Source organism: Peromyscus californicus, unplaced genomic scaffold (assembly GCF_007827085.1).
Source record: "Peromyscus californicus insignis strain IS unplaced genomic scaffold, ASM782708v3 Scaffold_4__1_contigs__length_199733344, whole genome shotgun sequence".
Lineage (NCBI taxonomy): Eukaryota > Metazoa > Chordata > Mammalia > Rodentia > Cricetidae > Peromyscus > Peromyscus californicus.
Genome location: NW_026294562.1, coordinates 165,685,070 through 165,701,553, shown reverse-complemented (window position 1 = coordinate 165,701,553; position 16,484 = coordinate 165,685,070). Strand labels below are relative to the sequence as shown.

The 16,484-nt window shown below is 50.3% G+C and overlaps 1 protein-coding gene across 1 annotated transcript in view; it reads right to left on the bottom strand.

Annotated features, from left to right (window-relative positions):
- Positions 1-11,365: 11,365 nt before the first annotated feature.
- Positions 11,366-16,484, bottom strand: part of LOC128124044 (homeobox protein Hox-D1-like) — a 30,379-nt gene continuing 25,260 nt past the window's right edge. Inside the window, exons 2-3 of the mRNA XM_052760281.1 lie at positions 12,171-12,436; positions 11,366-11,557 (exon numbers count right to left, since the gene is read on the bottom strand). Of these exons, the coding sequence (XP_052616241.1) occupies positions 11,366-11,557; positions 12,171-12,436 (458 nt within the window). The remainder of the gene's footprint in view (positions 11,558-12,170; positions 12,437-16,484) is intronic.

The window sequence follows — 16,484 nt, the reverse complement described above, 5'->3', positions numbered from 1 at the left end:
GTTCTCCCCAATCCCTCGCTTCCGGCTGAGGCCAGTCTGGATTTATAGGATTGTCGAGTTTGCTAAATGGGACCAGACAGGGTCAGAGAACCAGCTATGGGGCGAACTAGGGCCAGGATAGCCACTAGGGGGCAGCAGAGACTCTCCAGATCCTCAGGGAGACGGTATTGAGGTCCCGCGTCTCTTTCTGTCACCGCACGAAGAGACGCTGGAACTCAACCCAAGCACAGGATCTACATGGGTCTGCACCAGGTCCAATGCATATATATTATAGCTACCAACTTAGTATTTTTATGGGACTCGTGCGTACCAGAGCGAGAAGGTCTCGGATTCTTGTGCCAGCTCTTGGGAAACTCCTCCTCTTATTGGGCTGCAGTGTCCAACTATGATATGATGGTTTTTGCTTCACCTTATTATATTTTATTTTGTCGTGTTTGGTTTTTCTCTTAGAAGCCTGTTCTTCTCTACCGAGAGACAGAAAGGGAGTAGATTCTGAGGGGAAAGATGGTGTGTAGAACTGGGAGGAGGAGAGGGAGGGGAAACTATAATCAGAATATATTGTATGAGAAAATAATACATATATTATTCCCCCCCACCCCCGCCGCCGCCCCAGACAAAGTTTCACTGCGTAGCCCTGACTATCCTGGAACTTGCTCTGCGGCTGCTTCTAAGTTCTTTAACTATGGACAGTTTCATTATGTAGGCTTGGCTAGCCTGGAATTCAGAGATCCTACTCCTTCTCTGTCTTCCAGAGAGCTAGGATTAAAGACGTGTGCCACTACATTCAACTTGCCTGGAAAGTTAAAAAAAAAAAAAAATTAAGCTGGGCATGGTGGGGTAATCCCAGCCCTCGGGAGGCAGAGGCAGGTGAATCTCTGTGAATTCAAGGTTAGTTGATTTACATAGCTCCCAGACTAGCCATTAATACATAGTGAGAGCCTGTCTCAAAATAAAAAACAACAAACAAAAAACAAGCCCAGGTGTGGTAGTGTACGCCTTTAATCCCAGCCCTCGGGAGGCAGAGGCAGGTGGGTGTCTCTGAGTTCAAGGCCAGCCTGGTCTACATAGTGAGTTCCAGGACAGAAAGGGCTACACAGAGAGACCTTGTTTAAAACAAAAAATTAAAACAAACTAAGCCAAAACAGGCAAGGCAGGTGGTAGCCTTTAATCCCAGCACTTGGGAAGCAGAGGCATAACAAGTTTGAGGCCAGCCTGGGCTACATGAGACCCCCTTTTTTTTTTTTTTTTTTTTTGGTTTTTCGAGACAGGGTTTCTCTGTGTAGCTTTGCGCCTTTCCTGGTACTCGCTTTGGAGACCAGGCTGGCCTCGAACTCACAGAGATCCGCCTGGCTCTGCCTCCCGAGTGCTGGGATTAAAGGCGTGCGCCACCACCGCCCGGCCCCCTTTTTTTTTTTTTAATATAGGATCCCACTTTGGAGCTTTGGCTGACCTGAAATTCACTGAGACTTGCCTCCTTTATAATAAGATCTGTTGGGCTGGAGAGATGGCTCAGCCGTTAAAGGCTAGGCTCACAACCAAAAATAATAAGATCTGTTTTTATATGTATATATTTTCGTGTGTGTGTGTGTGTGTGTGTGTGTGTGTGTGTGCATGCAGAGGCCAGAGTAGGATGTTAGTGTGTCCCCCCCCCCCCCCTCTTCTTGTTTTTTGAGACAGGGTTTCTCTGTGTAGCCCTGGCTGTTCTGGAACTCACTCTGTAGACCAGACATCCGCCTGCCTCCTGAGTGCTGGGATTAAAGGCGTGCGCCACCACCACCTCCTGGCTCTCTATTCTTCTCACTTGTCTTGAGACAGAGTCACTTGCTGAATCCACCATTTTGGCTTGGGTGGTCGGCCAGTTTTCATCTGCTTTCCTCCCCAGGACTGGGGGTTCAGGCACACACAGCCAAGTTCAGCTTTGCAAGTGGGTGCTGTGAATTCAAACTCAGGTCCTCATCCTTGCAGAGCAAGACCTCTTACCCTTGGAGCCACCTCCCCAGTCCCCAGTCCCTGTCTTTAAAGAAAAAGAGAGGGTTTTATGCTTTTCATTAAATATCTGACAGGGTGCAGAGCCGTGGTTCTCAACCTTCCTAATACTGTGGCCGTTTAATAGGGTTCCTCATGTTGTGGTGATACCCCCCCAACCATAAAATCATTTCGTACCGGGCGGTGGTGGTGCACCCCTTTAATCTCAGCACTCGGGAGGCAGAGCCAGGCGGATCTCTGTGAGTTCGAAGCCAGCCTGGGCTACCAAGTGAGTTCCAGGAAAGGCGCAAAGCTACACAGAGAAACCCTGTCTCGAAAAACCAAAAAAAAAAAAAAAAATTTGTTACTACTTCATATCTGTAAATTTGCTACTGCTATGAATCTGATAGGGGACCTGAGGGGGTCCTGACCCACAGGTTGTGTAGAAACTCTGTAGCGCTTTCTTGGAAGCACTCCCCTCAGAGAGTGGAGGGCAGAGGAGAGCCTGAGCCCACCTCCTGTTCACAGCTACTTAAAGAGCCTGGGAAGACGGGAGGACATGACTCTGGACAGGCTGTCACACCATCTGTTGCTGCGTCCCTGGGGCCCCTCTCAGTTCTTTGAACTGGCTGAGATTCTGCAGACACTGGCCGGGCTCTAAGAGGATTGGGCTAGGTGATGAGTTAGGCTAGGTCAAGGCCAAGGAAATTATGCTACCTGGCCACCCGGCTAGAGGCTAATGAGAAAGGAAGAAGAGGGGAACCGGACATCAAGATGGCTCAGTGAAGCCGAGTGTGAGGTTGCACGCCTGTACGCCCAGCACAGCCGAGGCCGAGGCGGGAAGAGTGCCTTGAATTCACTGGTAGTCTCAACTGCTTAGCAGGACACCCCCCCCCCCCCGCGCCCCATTTTAATGTAACCTGTCATCTAACTGCTCTATGCAGCTGCACCCCACTCTCCCCTTCTATTCGATGAGCACTTTTGCGGGCTACAGGGGGCAGTGGCAACAGCCTTAACCAGAAGGTGCAAGGACAAGCCCCAATTTATCACAATTCGCTCTTGAAGCCTGCCAGGGCTGCAGAGCGGGGAGGCCAGCTCCTCTGTGAGGGTCTGTTTGGCAGTGAGCTTGCTTCTGAAGGTCCTGTTCCACATTCCTCTAGCCCGAGCCAGTGGACGCTGTTCGAGCCAGCCAGTGACGTCAGCGGGGTTGTAATCACCCACGCTTGTTCACGCTCTCCAGCTCTTCCCTGTACAGTGGGAGTGGGGGAATCCTTGGCTGAGGATGTGCACCTAGCTTTTGAAGACAGACTCCTGTGCCTTCCTTCCACCCACTCCTGGGACCGGGCAGTGCAGTGGCAGACAAAATACCCAGAGTCCTGTGTATACTGCTTACCTGAGGCCCAGGCCCTGCTTGATTTTTTTCCCCCCACCGCCTGGCAAGAGATGCATGCTTGACCCCCTCAAAATGGGTAGTTTCTACCTGTTTGTGGGCTACACAGGGCATGGTGAGAGAGGCAAAAAGGACCTTCTCTCTTTTAACTTTAATCTTACTTATTTTTAAAATTTTTTTTAATGACCATGGCTTCCCCTCCCTCCCAACCCCTCTCCCCCAGATCCACTTCTCCTCCTTTCCCTTCAGAAAAGGGCAGCCCTAACAGGGCTGTCAACCAAACATGGCATAACCAGTTATTAATACAATTAGGCATATCATATTAAGGCAGCTGGACGAGGCTGGAAGGACTTTTTTTCCGAGACAGGGTTTCTCTGTGTAGTTTTGGTGCCTTTCCTGGAACTCTGTAGCCCAGGCTGGCCTCAAACTCAGAGATCCGCCTGACTCTGCCTCCCAGTGCTGGAATTAAAGGCGTGCGCCACCACTGCCCTGCTCGAAGGACCCTCTCTTAATTAGGTGGTAGTGTACATCTTTAATCCCAGCACCTGGGAGGCAGAGAGAGAAGGATCTCCCAGTTCCAGGTCAATCTGATCTACAGAGTTGAGTTCCAGGACAGCCAGGCTACAAAGAGAAACCCTGTCTCGGGGAGGGGGAGGGTGTGTTCTAAAAGAAGAGAATGAATTCAAGGAATCAAGGTCATCTAGCTGTATGAGACCCTTTCTTAAAATAAACAGGTGTTGGGGGCCTGAGAGATGGTTCAAGCAGTTGAGACTTTTTTTTTTTTTTTTTTTTGGTTTTTTTTTTGGTTTTTCGAGACAGAGTCTCTCTGTAGCATTGGAGCCTGTCCTGGACTAGCTCTGTAGCCCAGGCTGGCCTCGAACTCAGAGATCCACCTGCCTCTGCCTCCCGAGTGCTGGGATTAAAGGCGTGTGCCACCACCGCCCGGCTAAAGAAATGACCATTTTTGTTTTGTTTTTTGTTTTTCGAGACAGGGTTTCTCTGTGTAGCTTTGCGCCTTTTCTGGATCTCACACTGTAGACCAGGGTGGCCTTGAACTCACAGAGATCCACCTGCCTCTGTCTCCCAGTGCTAGGATTAAAGGCGTGTGCCACCACCGCCCGGCCTCAAGCAGTTGAGTGTATACTGCTTTTGCAGAGGACTCAAATTTAGTTCCCAGTACCTTTATTAGGCAACTCACTACAGCCTGTAACCACCTCCAGGGTCTGCAGCACTGCCTTCTGAACACACACACCAATTCTCGAGGCCTCCCCATGCTGAGTGTGGCACAAACTAATACCAGCACACACTCAGGAGAAAGACAGGCAGGTTCTCTTCAGTTCCGGGGCAGCCTGGTCTACAGATCCATCTATCCCTCCCTCAAAAGCAAAACCCAAGTTTCCTACACCTCAGGTTTCTTCCTTTTCCTCTAGGTCTCCTTGACAATGGCATGCTTTTCTGTACTGTCCCTACCAGGGGACACTTAAGAAGCAGCCTTGTCACATTGTATCTGCGCCCCACCCCCACAGCCTGTCACGGGTCCCTCCAAATCCCCACTAATGCGCCCTGTTTTGCTGAGGCCATGTGGCTTTTAAGAGGATTGAGTATTCCATAAAACAGACCAGGGTGGTAAAGAGAACCAGCCAACTGTGGAGACTCTGGGGCTAGGAAGGGAGACAGAGAGGGACCCAGGACCCTGACAGTGGGTGCAAAGAAACCAGGAACTCAAGACTAGACCAGAGGCTGAGCCACTGGTGAGAGAAGACGGTTCTCTTCTCCTCTGACCTCCACAAACGTGTGACACATGCTTCCACAAATACATACCAAACTACCACAGGGCCCAGCTTATCACTCGGAAGACTAAGTGGTGGCTGAGCATTACCACTAGCTTCTGGACTCTACACCCTGCTAGAGATAGGGATACAGGAAAAAGCCATACATCATGAAAAATGTTGGCTGTAGGTGGTATACGCCTTTAATCCCAGCACTTGGGAGGCAGAGATAGGTGGGTGTCTGTGATTTTTGAGGCCAGCCTGGTCTAGAGTTCCAGGACAAGCTCCAAAAGCTACGGAGAAATCCTGTCTTGGGGGGAAAAAAAAGGAAATATGCAGCTCCTACATACCATTGAATTTAACAAGTTCTAAGGAAAAACAAAATCCTTAGGAAAGTGGATGGAACTGGAAAATATATTAAGCACAGTAACCCATATCCTGAGAGATAAATGCCACGTGTCCTGATTAAAGGTATGCACCACCATGCTCTTAGTTTGGTTGTTATCTTTTTTGTTTATCTTTAACCACACCCCTAGATTTGGATCTCTTGAGTTCAAGGCCACCCAGAGCAACAAATCAAAAGAAGGCTGGAAAATAAACTAAAACATCACCAAGATACCCACTACCAATCTGCAATCCATTCTAGGTTATTAAAACTGTGGACTGGGCTATAGAATAAGACCCATTAAAAAAAAAGTTAATTTCTATGAAGCTTTATTATCAATCTAATACAGAGACAAAGCCCAACACCCCTACAAGCAAGCTGAATAACATTTAACAAAAAGCCACTTTCTTAATACGGGAAAAAAAAGCACAACAAAACCAAAAAATGGCTGAGGTAGAGGCCGAGGTATTAATGAGGCTGTGATCCCCGGCCAAACCATGACACACTCTCAGAGATACCCAGAAGAGGTTTTGAGCTCCTCCAAGGCTGTCAAAGTTTCAGGGAGCCCGGGGCTCTCCTCCTCCAAGGCTTTCGGAGTTAAGGAACACGGATCTCTCGGACAATCTTTTGTACTGGTAGAACACCAGGCTGATGCGACAGCTACCCCCTCTTGATTACGGCATTTGCAGCCTGGGCGGACTTTCCAGCCCGGGCTGCATTTTCAGGCTGGACGCAGGCGCCCCTCTCCACCTCTGAAAAATGCAGGGGTAGCCAGAGAAATAAAGGCTCCAGGGGCACCCTCGGCTCTCCGGGGCTGGCTCGCTGTCACGTGACTCGCCCGCATAGTGACTCGGCTCCTCTCTGAATTCCTGGGTCGACTCCTCCTCGGGGTCCTCCACCATGTGTTCTTCCTGGAGTGACAGCGAGAGTAAGGCAGAGTTATGTGAAAGTAGCCCGCGGTCTCTTTCTGTTCTGCCTCTACCCGGAGGCCTGCTTGAGGTTTTGTTGTATTTATTTTTTTCCAGGGCCGATTCCAGAGGTCTGGAGCGTTCAGAGGATATGCCTGAGCTGACTGGGAGCCCCCACTGCGCGGTGTGGCCCAGGATAATCTTGAATTTCTGGTTCTATCTCCACCTCCCAAGCCTCTGTTTTTGTTTGATCACCCCCTGTGTAGCCCTGGCTGTTCTGGAACTTGGGATCTGTAGACCAGGCTGGACTTGCACTCAGAGATCCGAATATCTCTACCTGCCCCGGAGTGTTGGGATTACAGGCGTGAACCACCCACCACTGCCTGACTTTTTTTTTTTCTTCTTTTGAGAATTGTAGCCCAGACTAACTTCAAATTATATTATGTAGGTCAGCAAGGATGACCTTTGAATTCCTGGTGTAACAGCCTCCTCCTGTAGTGCTGAGATGATGGACATTCAGTCACCAAGGAAGGACATAATGCTTTTTTTTTTTTTTGAGATAGGGTCTTACTGTATGAGCCTTGGCTGACCTAGAACTGGCTGTGTCTCAAAATTACAGAGATCTCAGGCGGTGGTGGTGGTGGTGGGCTTGGCTAGGTGGTTCCAGAACTGCCTCGGGGGAAAAGTCCAGGCTATACAAAGAAATCCTGTCTTGAAATAGGGCGGGTGGGGTGTGGGCGGGGTGGTGCGGAGAGATGGGGGCCACCACACTCGGTTTAAGGCCTATTTTGATGATGCGTCTATGGGAGATCAGGAATGGTGGGCACCCAGGGACCCCTGCAGCCCCCAGCCCTTCTGGGCATCTGGGGAGTGCCATCCATTAGGTGGGGAGGGGAATCTGACCTCAACGTCTTCTAGCTCGAGGTTGACAGCCAAGGCCTTGCATAGCTCCTTGCTTTGGTCTGGCTCCTCCTTGAAGTGTCTTTCCAGCTCTTGACAAGGCTCAGGGGTAAGCTCGGAGTGTTGATTCCCGCCGGCTGAGAGGAGAGAACAGATCAGAAAAAGACGCTTCCTTCTGCCCTTTCACAGGTGAGCCTGCTCAGTTGCTAGCCCCTAAAGGAGCTTGCTAGTAACATTAGTAACTTGAGCTTGATCCTGGGGACCCCATGGTGAAGGACTCCAAGATAGGTCTCATACCACATGAGTGTTATTTCAAGAAAAAACAAATAAAGCGGGGTGGTGGCACAAGACCGTGATCCCAGAGAGTGGGGGAGGGTCAGAGTCTGTCTGTCTTTCCCTTCTAATCCTTACTTTCTGCTCCCCTGAAGCTCCCACAACTTCCCAGGAGAACCCACCCGCGCCCGAGTACTGTCGCACCCTGACTCTCCATTTCAAACCCCAGGCACCGTCTGCCTATCCAGGTTTCTGCAGCCAACACCCTGAAATGGGCGGGCCAGGTACCAAGTTGCTGCCCCTGGCTTGCTTGCTCCCCAAAGCTCCCCTCCTTCCCGTTAGCTGACCAGCTGGGACCCGGAGCCTTGCAGAGGCCCAAGTGCCATGTGCTTGTTTCAGCGCCCCACACGCCCTTTCACCCTCTTTCCAAAGCTATGCAGCGGGTCCTACTTGCAATGAGGCCGGGCCTCTTCTGGGGGGCCCAGACCAGATCTGCAAAGCTTGAGTCCCAGAATCACATACCTGCCAACCCCTCAGCATCCAAACCTCCTTCTGAGGGCCCAGACGTGCACAACTTCGGAGACTCCGCCATCTTGACCCCGGTCACTCCAGCTCCAGCTGATCAGTTTGAGCCTTGACTCCAGGAGTTTGGCTTAAATCCTACCTGGGCTCTGGGCCCACCCAGTTGGGCACCTCCCACCTGTAGCTCCTCCCACTCTTCCGATCGTCTGCTCCACCCCTCTGCACCCTCCAGGGCATTGCCTGGCAGGGTTCTGTGGTCCTCATGGGACAGCTACTTCTGCGGCTTAGTCAAGGGAACAGGGGAAAACACTCGGCCTTGGCCCCACCCTCTCAAGCCTCGAAAGCCCAGGAGAAGGCCTGGTTTCACCCAGGATCATAACAGGAAATGGGCCTCCAACCAGTCTGTTCCTTCAGGTGTTCATCATCACTCCTTCCTGAAGCTGAGTGCTTCTTCTCCAAGACCAGGGACCAACCCGGAGTCCCATGTCCCTGACGGCACCCTCTCCCTGGTCCTCAACGTTACTGGGGCTGTTATAGTCACAGGGTTCCCTTTGGGTGTCTGGACTAGAGAGGTCAGAAAGCTGCCCTGGGTGGCAGGCTCTTTTCCAAGGCTTGTCCCTGAGCTAAAGGCTGATGGGAATCCTGGGGACAGATGTTGTTGTCTCCTGGTGTTGGGTAAACCCACCTCCTTTTCCTTTATTTACTTAATTTTCCTTGTTTTTTTTTTTTTTTTTTTCTTCGAGACAGGGTTTCTCTGTGTAGCTTTGCGCCTTTCCTGGAACTCACTTGGTAGCCCAGGCTGGCCTCGAACTCACAGAGATCCGCCTGGCTCTGCCTCCCGAGTTCTGGGATTAAAGGCGTGCGCCGCCGCCGCCGCCGCCGCCGCCCGCCGCCGCCCGGCTCCTTGTTTGGTTTTTGAGATAGGGTCTCACTTTGTGTTGTATAGCTCTGGCTGCCCTGGAATATGTAGACCAGGCTGGCTTCCAACTCCCAGAGATCTAGTTTTGAGAATAAAAGTGTGCCCTTATTTATTTTGAGACAGGGTCTGTCTACATAGCTCCGACTGTCCTGGAACTCACTATGTATTCTAGGCTTGAAATTATGTGTTTGTGTGTACTACTAAAGGTGGAACCCAGGACTTTGAATGTGCTAGGCCGCATTCAAAGGCTGGAGACAGGGTCTCACCAGTAACTCTGGCTGACCTAGAACTTGCTGTGTAGGCCAGGCTGACCTGTTCAACTCAGATCCACCTGCCTCTGAGTGCTGGAATTAAAGGCGTGTACCACCACACCCAGCATTGTTTACTCTTTGAGACAAACAGGCCAGGATGATAGTTTCAGAGCGCAAAATTTAGACTGGACTCTTGCATGCCCACAAACAAGCACCAATTATTTATTGAAATATCGAGGGGCCGAGTTCATAGAAATCAATCCATCTCTCCACAAACTAAAGTTCCCAGGAAAAGAAAATCCATGTCATCTATGTCTATGTTAAAGATTCTACAAGGAGCTGGGTGTGGTGACCACGCCTTTAATCCCAGCATTGGGAGGGCAGGCAGGTGGATCTTTCTGAGTTGGAGAATTCTACAAGCGCCAAAGTTATGCAGAGACCTTGTCTCAACAAACAAACGAGCAAGGTTCTGAGATTGTGGAAACTCTCTTAGGCTGTGGTAGTAGGCCTTTCACTGCTCACCTGACATCCTAGTCTACAATCGGGCAAATCCTTTACCGTTTCCTATGTATTAACAGAACACTCACTTCCACCAAACCCAAAGAATGTCATCTGCAGGCTGGGCACGGTGGAGTTCACCTTCATTTCTATCATCCAGGGGCCAGAGGCAGGCAGCTCTCTGGGAGTTCAAGGCCAGGGATGTTCCATGCAGAGAATCCCCACACTGCAGTAATCACTTAGTTATGGTCACCCCAATTTATTTGGTAAATACCTTCTAGATTTCAATCTCTGTCCTGTGACTAAACAAGCTCTCAGGCCTCCCATTCTTGGCCTCACATGGGAGAACTCAAAACCTGTTCCATGATCACTATGTTGAGCTCAGAGTAACTGTTTTGACTTTATGTGTATGGATGGTTTGTCTGTGCACATGTATACATTGCCCTGGAAGCCAGAAGAGGGCTTCACAGTCTCTGGAGCTGAAGTTCCAATTCCAAACCACCACGTGGGTGCTGGGAATCAAACCCAGGTCCTCTGGAAGAGTAGCTTGTGCTCTTAATGGCTGAGTCATTTCCTCAGCCTCTGAACTATCTCTTAAAGATCAGGGCCAAGTGGTGGAGATGTACTTTAATCCCAGCACTTGGGAGGCAAAGGCAGGGGCCCTGATCTCTGTGAGTTCGAGGCCAGCCTGGTCTACAGAGAGAGTTCCAGGATAGGCTCTAAAAGCTACACAGAGAAACCCTGTCTTGAAAAACAAAACAAAACAAAACAAAACAAAACAAACAAACAAACAAACAAAAACCTGAACCAGCATAGGTGCTGAGATGGCTGTGGGGGAAATGTATTTTGTGTGTCAACCAAGCCCAAAGACCCCAGTTCCACTCCCAGACCCATATGGAAGAATGGGTTCCTAAGTTGCCCTGGCTGCTACACAACCAGCTGACATCCACAGACACACACAACGTTTTCAAAAAAGTAATTTTATTCACCAATTAATTTCATTGATCTGCCACTCCCCGATCTAAAACCCCCAAACAGGCCAAATCGCTAAGAAGCAACTTGAGAAGCACTAGTAGGCAAGGAAAAAAAAAAATCAAATAACGCCAAAAGCTACACAGAGAAACCCTGTAATCAAACAAAACTAGAAAATACTCATACTCATGCATAAACTTGTACCTGGGAATTAGAGGCAAGATCAAGGTCATTCTGTTACATATTGATAGCTAGCCTGAGGTACAGGCAACCTTGGGGGGGTGTTATAAGAATTAGAACCATAACCCCCAGTCCAGGAGAGGCAGAAATCATTGAGATGGGACCCTGTGGGGTGTGGCCCTACAAGGTCTAATGGAGTCCCCAGTTAGAGACTCAGAAACTCTGCTTGGCTTGACATCATCCATGATATTTCTCGTCCAGCGCCATGTGTCTTGACACCCAAGGGTTGAGGGATGGAACACCACCACCCCCTCACCCAGTCTCTAGAAAGCCTCCGGCATTTTGGTGAGTTCTGTGAAGCCAGGAGTCGACAAGGGGGTTTGGACCACATGTTGGAGCGGCCCGTGGGGTCAACAAACTCGGGATGGCAGAATCAGCAACTGTGCTCACAGCGGGTTGAAGACTCTGAGGAATTAATGGGAATGAGCCTGAACCGCCAGCTCGGTGGCCGGCAGCAGTGGGCTTTGTGGGACTCACAGCGAGAGGTGTTAGGACGGACAGACTGCTGTAGCCTGGCAATGCGAGGGCGCATCTCCTGCTCCAAGGAACGCTGGATGAACCAAGTCTGCAGGGTGGAGGGCACATGGAAACACAGAGAGTTACCTAATGCTCCCTAGTCCCTGAGGCTTAGATACTGGGGGTGGGGGGGACACGATGCCTTAATCCAGGACCCAAAGGGAGGCCCCCTAAGGAAGACTGAGGGTTCTGAAGGGCAGAGCCTACCAACTAGGGATCCAGCCCGCTCAAGTACCTAGGCTAGACCTTAGGGGCTTCTCAACCTTCCTTATGCTTCGACACTTTTAATAGGTTGTGGTGATCAATAACCATAAAACTGTTGTTGCTAGTTCAAAAATTACAATTTTGCTACTGTTAAGAATTGAAGCCTGGCGGTGGTGGCGCATGCCTTTTATCCCAGCACTCGGGAGGCAGAGGCAGGCGGATCTCTGTGAGTTTCGAGGCCAGCCTGGTCTACAGAGCGAGATCCAGGAAAGGCACAAAGCTACACAGAGAAACCCTGTCTCAAAAAACAAAACAAACAAAGAATCGAAATGTAAATACTTGTTGTGCAACCTTTATGAAAGGGTCTTTCGAGAGGACCCCCTCCCTGCACAAGGGTTTCGACCCACATGTTGAGAACCACTGGTTGATAGGAGCTCAAGGTGGGAGGGGAATCTGACCTTAACTTGTTCCTCCTTCAGGTTGAGTCTGGTGGCCAGGACCCTTCGAGCCTCGAGGTCTGGGTATGGCTCCAACTTGAACTGTCTTTCCAGTTCCCATAGCTGTTCCCAACTGAAGTCTCGGTCAAGGGGGTCCGGGGTAGAGGGGGCTGGGAGAAAGAGGGAGAAAGGGATCAGAGAAACCCTATCATGGCCGGTGGGGAGTGATGGCTCAGCCCGTGCTGCCAAGCCCGATTGATGACTTGGCGGTTTTGATCCCGAGGGACCTCAGGGTGGAAGGAGGTGACCCACTCAGGAAAGTGGTCCTCAGACCTCCACACATCCCCTGGCACAGTCACACACAAAATAAATAACTGTAAAAGAGAAAAGCCTTTCTCACACCCCCAAGCTCTGCTTTCCATTTTGGGGGAGCCACTGCATCAATGGGAGGGGGACCTGCGATCCCACCACAATTTCCCACTTTTCCAGATTCACTCAGTTCACCTTTCAAAAAGGGAGTATGGAGAGTCACACCCTTAATCCCAGCATTTGCTGAGCTGAGGCAGGAGAGTGGGGCTTTTGATCCTGCTGTTCCCTACCAAGAACTGGGATTATAGACTCAAAAAAAGTTTGTTTGGGTGTAGTGGCACAAGCCTGTAATCCCAGAATTTGGGAGGCAGAGACAGGCGGATGTCTGAATTGAGGTTAGCCTAATCTACAGGGAAACCCTGTTGGAAACAAGAGTTCGAGATCATTTCCCACATGTCTGACTGACCTCCATGACACCCTGTCTCTAAAGAATTTAAAATTGCCTGGCGGTAGTGGCTTATCCCAGCACTCAGGGTGGGCAGGAAGGGTGTATGGGGGGGACGGGGGTCAGAGGCAGGTGGATCTCTAAGTTCGAGGAGAGCCTGGTTTACAGAGCCAGTTCCAGGACAGCCAAGGCTACAAAGAAAAACTCTGTCTCGAAAAACCAACCAACCAACCAACAAACCAACCAACCAACCAACAAAAAGCCCACAGAAGAAAAATCAAAACTCAACGAGCTGATGAGTTTGCAAACACTTCCAGGTTAGTAAGTGCAGGAGCCTCAGTCCCCAGCAGGCAGGCAGTATGGAGGAGGAACCCCAGGAGTCTCCAACCAGACTGCTGCCACATCGACTTTCTTTCCCAACCTTGCAGGAGCCCAAGTTCCATGTGCTCCGATCAGTTCATGATCACACAGAGACCCCTCAACTGTATTGTGAAGGCCTCAGTTTCCACAAGGCTGGGTCTGCTCTGGGGGCCAGACAGGATCTGCAAAGCCCAAGTCTGAGAAAGGCATCCTTGCCCACCCCGTACCATCTAAACAGGCTCCTGGGGGTCTAGACTCAGGCAGGGAAAGGGGAGGCCTTTCCATCTTCTCTGTAGCTCACTTCAGGTGTTCTGAGAACCGAGGTTTAAATACCACCTCCATCCTAGGCCTGAGACCCTCCCCCTGCAGCCACAAGCAGCCTCCACCTCTCTAAATTACTCCACTTACATTGTAGTCCACATTGCCCTGCCCTGTCACAGCCCCACCCTGGGGCCGGGACCTTGCTGGGTTCTAAATTCCTCCTTGAAGAACTACTGCTCCTGCTGGGCGCCTAGTGCCTGTAAACTGAGGCTTGGTTTTAGTCCTGTAAAACCTGCAGCCAGGAGGAGGCAGGGGCTCCACCCGGGGTCTCCTTTGCAGCAAATGGCACCCTGCCAGCCAGGTGCCCAAGTGTTCATTTCTTCTTGACCCTGGATGACCTTTCTCCACGGCCAGGGACCAGTCTAGTGTCTCAGGCTGCTACCCTCCTTGTGCCTGGATTACCCAGCAACCTCTAGGGTTTTCCCTAGGTGCCTTGACAGGAGGGCTTGGGTGACCAGTGTGATGGTCCCTTACTTAACTGTTGAAGCTAGGACCTTGCACTTACTCGGTGCTTTACCACTGAGCCACTGGGAAAGGCCACTCTCAGCCTTTCCTCCCTGCTCCCTGAGACAGGATCTCTGTAGACTATAGACTGTCCTTGAACTCAAGAGGTTCACCTACTCTGCCCTACCTCTCCCATTAAAGGGGTGTGCCATCATGCTCTGCTTCAATCTCTTTTTGAGGGGTGTTTTGCTTTGGCTTGAGTTTTTTGTTGTTGTTTTGTTTTGTTTTTCTGAGATGGGGTTTTTCTGTGTATCCCCGACTGTCCTGGAACTCACTCTGGACACCAGGCTGGCCTCAGATTCAGAGATCCATCGGCCTCTGTCCATGGGATTTAAAGCATGCACCACCACCGCTCTGCCTCAGCCCTTACTTTTTAAAACTGGTTTTGAGTCCATCAGTGGTGGTGCACACCTTTAATCCCAGCACTTGGGAGGCAGAAGCAGGCAGAGTTCGAGGCCAGCCTGATCTACAGTGTGGGTTCCAGGACAGCCAGAGTTGTTATACAGTGAAAATCTGTGGGTGGGAGGAAGTGGGGGATGGCCAGGGTGACTGAATAGTTCTCATGTAAAAGATGAGACACCACAGAAATAAGTGAACACTTAACACATCAATAGTGGACTAACATAATTCAACCAACCCCTCTTGTATGTGAGCAGTAGTGCCTAAGACTGGGGAGCCACACCTATGTTAAAGACATATCTGATAAGTGAAAGGACCAAGCAGATGCCATAACAGGCTGCTCAGTCTTTTCTCAGAGATCAGGCCTCAATTTCAGTTTTTTCTGAGACTTGAGCAAGCAGTCTCTGGGAAGGCCATGAACAAAAGACATAGTCCTTGCAGTAGCTCCCATTCCGCATGTACTCTGACTGCTCAAAGTTCAGCCAGATGTTTACTGTCTGGGGCCCCTCACCAACTTAGAGTTATGTGCATGACATGCTAGGCCAGCCAGCCCCCATGGCAGCTCAAGGACAAAGCCAGGGACTTGTGCTGGACTGCCCCCAAAGTGATAATAGTTGCCACCAACCGGTAAATTCAAAGGTTACATACCCTCACCCAATTAAAAGAGAACAGAGATAAAAATAAGCCAATCCTAGTTGCACCCGTGGCAACCTCCCCCCCAACCCCCCTGAAAGGCTTGTGGTTTTTGCCTTTAAAACGCTAGCCACACAAAGAAAGAGCAACTCCTCCCTGCCTCACTGTATTGGGTGTAGGAATGGGTTCCCTGTCTGGACTTGTATCTACAGAATAAATCTTGCTGTTGCATTCTGGACACCTGTGGTCTTCGGTGGTCTCTTTGGGGTCACAATCTGGGCCTAACAATAAAGAGTTCGACTGTGTATCAGAAAACAAAACCCAGCTGGGCGGTAGTGGTGCTCGCCTTTAATCCCAGCACTTTGTAGGCAGAGCCAGGTGGATCTCTGAGTTCCAGGCCAGCCTTGTCTACAGAGCGAGCTCCAGGACAGGCACCAAAACTACACAGACAGAAGCCCTGTCTCAAAAAACAAACAAACAAACAAACAAACAAACAAACAAACAAACAAACACACACAAACAAAAAGCTGGGTGGTGGCGGCACACGCTTTTAATCCCTGAATTCGAGGTCAGCCTCGTCTATAGGGTGAGTTCCAGGACAGCCAGGGTTACACAGAGAAACCCTGTTTGGAATTAAAAAAAAAAAAAAAAGTTGAAGATTTTAAAGTCATTCTCTGCCACATATTGAATTTATGGCTAGACCGTGCTACAGGTGACCTTCTATGGGGAGAGAGAAAAGACAATAAATAAACAAGTAAATAAATGAAAATTGCAACTTTCTGCCTTCATCTTATTTGGGAGGTCAGTTCAGAATGAGGCAGAAATGACTAAGCTGAGGCCCTTAGGATTCCTTCCCTATAGATTAAAAAACCTCTGAGGTCTGATTCTCTGTCTGTCATGTCACCCCCATCTTGGTAACCAGGTGTCGAAGCAGAATACTGAGTCTCTGGAAGGTCTCCAGTGTTGTGGAGAGGTGGGTGGACCCCAGTGAGGCCAAAGACTCCAGCCAGTTGGGTCTGTGTGGTGTGATCATACAACCCACATCTGTGCTTATGGGTGGGGAAGGACCACTTGGGGTTCATGGAGCCAGACTTCCCAGAAAGGCAGCATTGGGTGGCGAGGTGTTGATGGAATAGGAGTCTGATCAGGGTTGGGTGGTCTCTGCTGGGCCTTCGTCCCTCTTGATCCTGTTTCAAACAAAGGCTGATGTGCTTATTTAACATATCAAAGCGGCACCTGGCTGCCAGGTTCTCCCAGCATCCCTCAGTCCCTACCTGTTGCAAGGTGTGGCTGGAGTATTCAGCCCAAGACCCTGAACTCTCCAGCCCAGGGGCTGGGCTGCCCTTCCCCCAGAGGCTTCTCCC